This window comes from Argiope bruennichi, chromosome X1 (genome assembly GCF_947563725.1).
Source record: "Argiope bruennichi chromosome X1, qqArgBrue1.1, whole genome shotgun sequence".
Classification (NCBI taxonomy): domain Eukaryota; kingdom Metazoa; phylum Arthropoda; class Arachnida; order Araneae; family Araneidae; genus Argiope; species Argiope bruennichi.
In genome coordinates this window covers 74425046-74433372 of record NC_079162.1, presented here as the reverse complement: position 1 = coordinate 74433372, position 8327 = coordinate 74425046, and the positions used below count along the sequence as shown (strand labels likewise).

The window sequence follows — 8327 nt, the reverse complement described above, 5'->3', positions numbered from 1 at the left end:
TGGGAATCGGATATTTGTCCTTTTTGGTCTGAGCATTAAGAGCTCTAAAATCACCAACAGGACGCCAATCGTCACTTCCCTTTTTCGGAACCATATGTAGAGGAGAGGCATAATTGCTGTTGGATGGCCGCATATGGCCTAAATCCAACATATGCTGAAATTCCATTTTAGCGATTTTTAAGCGATCGGGTGCTAGCCTACGAGGTTTTGCATAAACAGGAGAACCAAAAGTTTCAATATGATGCATAACAGAATGTTTTACAGTTTGGTTTGCACATGGAGCTTTAACAATATTAGGAAAATCATTCAATAACTTTGAAAAATCATCATTACAAAATACAGATTTTACAGAATGAACATCAGTATTATTAAGAATAGCATGAGCATTTATATGTGTATACATATCATTTAAACGACGATTTCTTAAATTAGGTTGCAAATTAAAATGATGTAAAAAATCTGCACCAATAATTGCAGTTTTAATATCACAAACATAAAAAGGATAAACAAATTGTTTTCTTAAACCTAAATCTAAAGATAATAACTTTTGTTTATAAACATTTATAATGGAACCATTTGCTGCAAAGAATTTTTGAATCGGAATACACAGTTTATCATTTCTAGTCGCAGGAATCAAACTACAATCACTGCCAGTGTCAACAAGAAAATTTACATTTGATTTTCTATCGCGAACAAAAAGGCGACGAGAACTACTGGGCGAGGCGTATGTCGCCGCTACTCCTTGCCGTTGTGGTTTGGCTGATAATTGCAAGGCAGAATGCATTTTTGCGCTTTGGAGTCGTACTTCCGATGATACCAACAGATATCATCATCATTACTGGCAGGGCTTTTCCGTCGAAAACGAGGTTGGCGATTCCGTGAATGACTTCTGGAATGGCGACGCATCTGTGCAATTTCTTTACGCAACATTTTAATTTCTGATAACAGTTCAGAATCAGCTGTAGCAGTTGCATTTGAAACAGCACTTACCTGGTTTGGTGTTATATCCAGTATTTTGTCGGCTATTTCAGAGGCTTTTTGAGGTGTCAAAGGTTGTATTGAGGCAAGAATCGATTGCACATTAGATGGTAGTTGCTGAAGAAATAATTCCAGTAAAAGAGAATCGGCAATATTGTGACTTTCGGCACGTCTTTGCATAATTCTTAACAGCTCGGACGGCTTTCTATCATGCAACTGCTCTCCAGCCAATAACTTACGAATTTCCTGAGATTTTGATTCTCCGCATCGGGAAATTATCTCAGATTTAAGTTGGCTGTAAGGGTCAGTTGCATCTGGCGAAAGAATGATATCGCGCACAGTTATCGCGATTTCAGGTGGCAAAGTGCTCACGCAGTAGTTGAATTTAGTGCGAGAAGCTGTAATTGGCTTTGGAATAGCCAATTCAAATGTTGACTCTACCATCGTAAACCAAAGTGAAGGGTCGGACGGAATGAAGTTAGGCATCTTCACAGCCGAGATTTCCTCCATCATGAAGTGCGCTTTCGTTTCAAAACGAAACTTAGTAAGATAATATTAATCCAATTGAATCAAAAGAGATGCGTGATTTCTTATCCGGGTCACCATTTGTGGTGATGTTCATGTAGAGTGTAGTGTAAAGCATTTCATCGCTATTAGAAAAATAAACTCTTTATTACACTAACTACTATCGAACATCGCTGCTTAACGCACGTATACACAGAACGGGGATTCCCCGGGAGAAGTAATAACATAGATTGTATTAGGGAAAGTAGATAGGTAGCGCTTTAGAATGACATGATTAAAGATGGCGCTACGATCACTACAGTACAATCACAACTCCTTTTTCTTTGGGTTGGGATCCTCTGAATTCGATAATTACATATAATTTTTCCAAAATTTTTCATTTAGTATCCTTGTGACATGAATCATTCATTTTTGCTATTAGCAATGCTCCATACCACACCAGATTGAAACAACTATACTAAAATGGTCGCTTTATAATTTTTCTGATTATTACTCTTCATATGTTTGTGTCGTACAAAAATGTTTTAAATATGCACGATGTTTTGATTTCTTCACAAGATTCTGCACCTGTGTATTAGAACGAATTAATTAATATTTACATCTTTTTTCCGTTAGAAATTATACTTAAGGTATTTGATTGCATCTAAAAGACAATTTTGGATCAAAAATTGCATTTTTCTTATCTTATTACCTTACTTGAAAGCTTATTTAATAATGCTTCTAAATCTGTGCTTATTTTATTTCTACGATAAATAGAAATGGATAGATAGAATTAAAATTGCTCACAATTTAAAATTCGTCGGCAAATAGAATTGAAAGAATCGTGCAATAATCCTAGAATTTTGGGTTAAAAAATTTTCTAAGATGCTATGCTTATAAAAGACGATATTCGAAAACGAAATAGGAAGTCAGATATTTTCATTCGCAAAATTTTAATCTTTTGTGGGTAATTTTACATAAAAAAACATTCGTTCCATTTGCATACTTAGTTTTGGGCGATCAGCAATAACACTATTTAATGATGGATTTCATTTCACCATGAACTGGCAATTCTTCCTGGCAAACATACAGAGAAATATTTTCTTATACTCGATAAGGAGGGTATTGTTACTGCTAAAAGGCAGGCTTTGACAATAACTGTGGCCAGAAAAAAAAATTAATAAAACTGTGAATGAAGAAGAGGCATCTTATAAAATTAGGGAATTTTAAAGGAAGGTAATTAAATGTATATTTCTAATAAAATATAACTTTAAATGACTTTTTTGAGAAACGCATTTTTTAATAATTCTCATATGCAAAACATAATAATTCATAAATATATGTCTTTGAAATTTTGGACACTTATTATTTTTTAAGTGTTCTTAAGGCACTGAATTAAAGCTATAGTTTTGATTAGAATAGTTTTGGATTTACAGCTATTTAATGTTGTTAATGCCTAAGCATTTTATGAAATTTTGGATAAGTATAACTTTCTTTTAAATGCAAATAATTCTTAGATCTTTGGTCATTGCTTTGACTATAGTTGTAGATATACTGTGTAGAAAAATCATTTCAATATGCAGGCTAGAATTATTAATAGAGAATTTTGCTTTTCTCTTCAATTTTCACCATTTTTTTTTTTTTTATACCTGAATTGTCTCATTCTACAGAATCTCAAGCTACATATAATTTCTTAACTAATATTATTCACTGTTTTGAATCATATTAACTCAGAATGCAAATTAAAATTGCTTATTAATGAGCTTTTTTAAAAAAATAGGCCCTACTCATACCATAAATTTTGAAATACATCGCTGATGACTACATATATTATGATTATATACATTTATGGATTATTTGCAATAATTGCTCTGAAGCTGTTAAATCAATTTAGGGTCTTACAAAAATTCTTTTTCTGATATATCTGTATTATATTGAGCAAAAGTATGACATTATAGGCTGTAGAATAGTTTCATTTCTCTCTTATAATTATTGTAAAGCAATATTATTTTTTCAAGTATAAACAGTACTATACTTTAAATGCTATTAAGATCAGACTTCTTTTGTGACTTCTGTATTATATTATCACACAATACTCATGGCATGTTGCACAGGTAATAACTTTTCTAGTTGACCAATGAGCATTTATTTGAGATTTTTTATGTCTCCTCTATCTTAAAACCTTTCTCAAATATATCATAATATTTTAATAAAATTTATCATATATTTTAATAAATATATCATAGTTAATATTTTAAAATATCACATAGATATTCTTTCATAGATTTCATTTAGCATCGATCCTCTACCCAGTATTGCCCAAAATTTGTAATATTTATTTATATCTATAAATAATCTTTTTCGAAACAAATGAAATTTGCTATTTTTTTTAGATATAGAATAAATCATTTGTTTTCTGTGGAAATTTATATTTTTACTTAATATTTGTAGGACATCTTAAAGGGGGAAATTTTAAATCTAATAACGTAGCTGGATAAGCTAATCATTACATTCAAAGATTTCTCCGGGCTTTAAAAATCATAATGCTTGAAAGGAATTTTTTTCATATGCAGTCTTAAGAAACCCACACTTTTGATCTATCTAAAATTTTTTATATATATAAAAATAACGAAAGAAATTATGAAAATATATTTGCGACTCTATTAACCAAAATAACAACTATATTTCTATGTTTTCTTTTTGGAAATAATCTGTTTCTATTAATGTTCAATCGTTTATATGTATATTTATATTTCAGTATCATGGTTAAGTAGATGAAGAATGGAACATTCATATTGTCAAATAGTTTACATCATCGATGCTTCTGAGTGAGTAATGGCATTTATATTTCACAATTTTCTTATCAGTTTTTTCTTTTCTTTTTTTTAAATACCAGATAGAAAAAAGTTTAAAGTATATAGTTAAATCTTTTCGTACGTGCTCTAAAATATAATGTTTCGTTGCATTTGCTTTGTTGATTATGCAAAAAATATGTGATTATTGCTAATCGGATTTCTTAATATTTGATTCATATTAGGTTATTTTAAATATGTATTTTTTAATTCTTAAGTTAGTAGGTGTGATTGTCTAAAGAGGCTGTCATTCTGTTAACAGTGTCTCAGATACGATTGCCGCAGATTTACTAAGAAATCTCATGCACAGAGTATTTAAGAAATTTAAAAAGATTATTATTTGTAGTACTCTTTAGATGTAATGCATAGAACATTAAAAGTCTTGTTTCCTTACAGCGGGATATTCTAATCCATAGTGTTCACAAGCACTCAAATCAAAAGTAATTACTAAAATAGGTTTGAGACAAATAGTAATCCATTAATAGAAAGGAATTAGATATGACACGGAGAAAAGAAAAGCTGTTCATAAAACAATGAATTCTGCCGAACATAAATACCGAGAAGTAAAATAAATTTGATTAAATAATTAATAAAATAAATAAATTTACAATAAAAAAATTAATCTATCTGAAGAATGAAATTTGATTTTAGAAGCATTGAAATCTGCCTATTGACAGAAATATAGTGTTAAATTTGAAATAAAATCATGCTAAAGGAAGGTATTAGCAGACCTTAACTCATTAACTTTGATACAATCCAGCTTTAAAAAATGGACATAAAATATAAAGTTACTCTGGAACATTCGAATTAGAACTCATCAGTAAAATCGGATCGAAACAATGGTGGTCTACGAAAAGAAAAAAAAAAATGCATTTCCAAATGCAAAATTAAAAAAAAAAAAATAATAATAATAATAAAAAATGCTGAATAGAAGTAAAGGAAAGACTATATGCTTATTCTTAAACACTTCAGAGTTTTCTGGCATTCATTGTTCGCACATACACATACAAAACAGACGCCAAAACAGAAGGTGGCTTGACTCTAAAAGTACATTACGGAAATCTGTAGACCATTCGTATATAAAAAGATTCTTCAATTATTTGTATTTCTTTAAGTATTTGCCGAATTCTACATAGAGATGTGGAATATATATCCTTAAAGATGTTAAAAGTGATTGTTTAATTGAATGCTAATTTCATTTACTATCTGTGCCATTATAATATTAGTACACATCTGACAAAACGTTTATAATGATTAGTTTTCTTTTTGTTAAATGCAATCTTTAATGACTTTTTCAAATCATTTTAATTTATGCATTTCATTTTGCTTTACTTTCAAAGTACCACAAATAATATTTACTGGTTCATAACAATTACACAATCCGTACTATTTAAAGTATCCAGAAAAATTATGTAGCCTGATGCATATCTTTTTTGCTACTAAGTCCTTCACATTGAACAGTAACTTTTCTTTCCTTTTTGATTATATTTCAGTTTATTTCTGATGAAAAGACTTTTAAAAATGCAATAGATGTATTTGCCGAAACCTTATTTTTAAAATCTATCTTCCAGAATCTGTGATAACAGTTTTCATTCTTTATTTGAATAATCTATACTCCTAGAATAATTTCCATTTGAAGTTCTAGTATTAATAGAAAACATAAATTAAAATTCTTTTTGCAGTGATTCATATATCTGAAGTGCCTCTGTAACAAGAAATAAGATTTTAGTAAAAGTTGTCTGCTAATTATTTAAGTGATTTAGTAGTTTGAGATAAATTATAACTAAAGAAATAACAGTTCTATAATTCAAATGCTCTTTTCACTTATGGTGAACCATCAAAAGAATGAAGTGACTTAGTTAAAAGTCAAAATAATTTATGCAGGTGGACATTTTTTTTATTTAAATACTACCTTCACTATTATTTCAAAATGAAACTCAAATTTCATCTATAGTATTTGATCACTAACGTATCACACGAGCATGGTACATGAATACTTGTATAATTACTTGAATATTTGCTGGTCATTTATTAACACCAAATCTTTGTTTTAATATAAATTCTGCTTATTAATTAACTTAATTATATATATACAGCCTTTAAGTTTGTCATTTTTTAAATCTTATGCAATTATTATGGACCTAACTTTTTTAGATTGAATATTCTTATTTGTATTGTGTTTTACTTTCTTATATTCACTTGGCCATTTTTCTAATAAAGAGACTTGCTCATTTTGTTCGTAATTAATTATTTGAAATATTGCAAGAATCTTCTGTCTTTAGTAGTTAATATTTATGCTCTATTAGTTCTGAATAGCTGGCTTATATAAATTTTTGAAGGGGGGAAAAAAAGATTTAACTTTTTGTTTTATACTTCTGACTAAAGATACATTTGCACAGCTCTAAATTATTTATGTTTTTACACTTGGCATATACGAAAAATCCTTTTGAAATGATGCAATATTTCTTCCCATTAAACTGCAATAATATTTTTTTTTGAAACGAATAATAATAATAAAGACATTGAAAAAACATTTTATTACTCCTTTCTTATTTTATTATTCATTTCCGTCTTGTCTCCTATTATAGTTTGAGTTCTATATGCATTTTTTATAAATAAGTGATCAGGGAAAATTAATCGTACTTAGCAACGATATTTCTCATGGAGTAGCTCTCCAAATCTGTGTTGCCTTTAGCTTAATGAAATGCATTACTGTTTATTCAACCTTTTATCCAGTCCTCTTTTAAAATGCAATATTGTCATTTTCTGTATTAACACTGTTTAAATTGTTATATAATGTTGGAAAAAAATTGTTTGATATAAGTTTGTATAGTAGCGTGTTTGCGATTAAATTATACCATTTGAAACTGAAATACTGTTCATTTGAAAGCTGATTTGATATGTGTAATTATTTATTAGGTTTTTTTCCCTTCTATATTTTTCTGCATTAACATTAATTAGTATCATACTTTAAAGAGTAAATTCACCTGTGTATTTCCAGTTTGGCCTGTTCGTAAAGTTTAGACAAAGAAATCATTATCATATTAACTATGGTTATTACATTACTTGTATGATTTAAAATCAGTATTGCAAGCATATTGTTTAATGTATATTGTGAAAAGCTAAAACTATTCCTCTATGAATAAAGTGCATGGAATGCTTTATTTTCTTTACTTCTTTAATAAGTAATTTGGTTGATTTTAAATACTAATTTGAACTCCATTTTTTATGCTAATTACTTTTGAAAATGTTTGCACTCTTTATTGGCATAGCACTCATTTCAAATAAGGTCAACATTCATCCTATTTATATCTAACTTGAGATAATTTATTTTAAATATATTGATTTCATATGATATTTCCTTTTCTACTTCTAGTTTTGAATCATTGTAAATATATTTATGCAAACCTATCAATATTTTAGTTCTTTTAATTTTGCATTTGATATGCTAACATTTCTAAAATTTATATTTCCACTTCGGGTTTTTATTTCAAATTCAGTATTTGATAACTCCATGCAATATTTTTTTATTACTTTAAATTAAAAAAAAATTATAAATAGTGTTGTTATAGTTGTTATAGACATAAATGGATTTACTTAATGTGAATTTGAACGTAAAATGCGAGTTTGTTTATTTTTATTTATAAAAATATTCCACAATTATGAGTTTCTGTATTAGAAACAAATTCTTTCTTTTATGCTATAAATTCCATTAGTTCACAATTTAAATTTTGCGAAATTTCGATAGTTATATATCTATCTCAAACAGTGATTATATATATTACGGATCTGCTTTTTATATATATGGTTAAATTCGTGACATATTTTCAAGATTTCAAATTCCTTCTCTTCATTGTACATCACATAATTGTAAAGTCTAAAACGAATTAGCGGATTTTTTTTTCTTGTATAAAAAAATGTAATTGCTTATTGGTATCTTCTTATTGGACAGAAAAATCCCCAAAATTACGTTTGAAGATGTCCCTGTGAAGA

General features: G+C 28.4%; 1 protein-coding gene across 1 annotated transcript; it reads right to left on the bottom strand.

The window, feature by feature from the left end:
- Positions 1-735: 735 nt before the first annotated feature.
- On the bottom strand, positions 736-1488 carry LOC129959284 (uncharacterized). Its single transcript, XM_056072106.1, has one exon. The coding sequence runs from the start codon at positions 1486-1488 to the stop codon at positions 736-738; it is 753 nt and encodes a 250-aa protein (XP_055928081.1).
- Positions 1489-8327: the final 6839 nt, after the last annotated feature.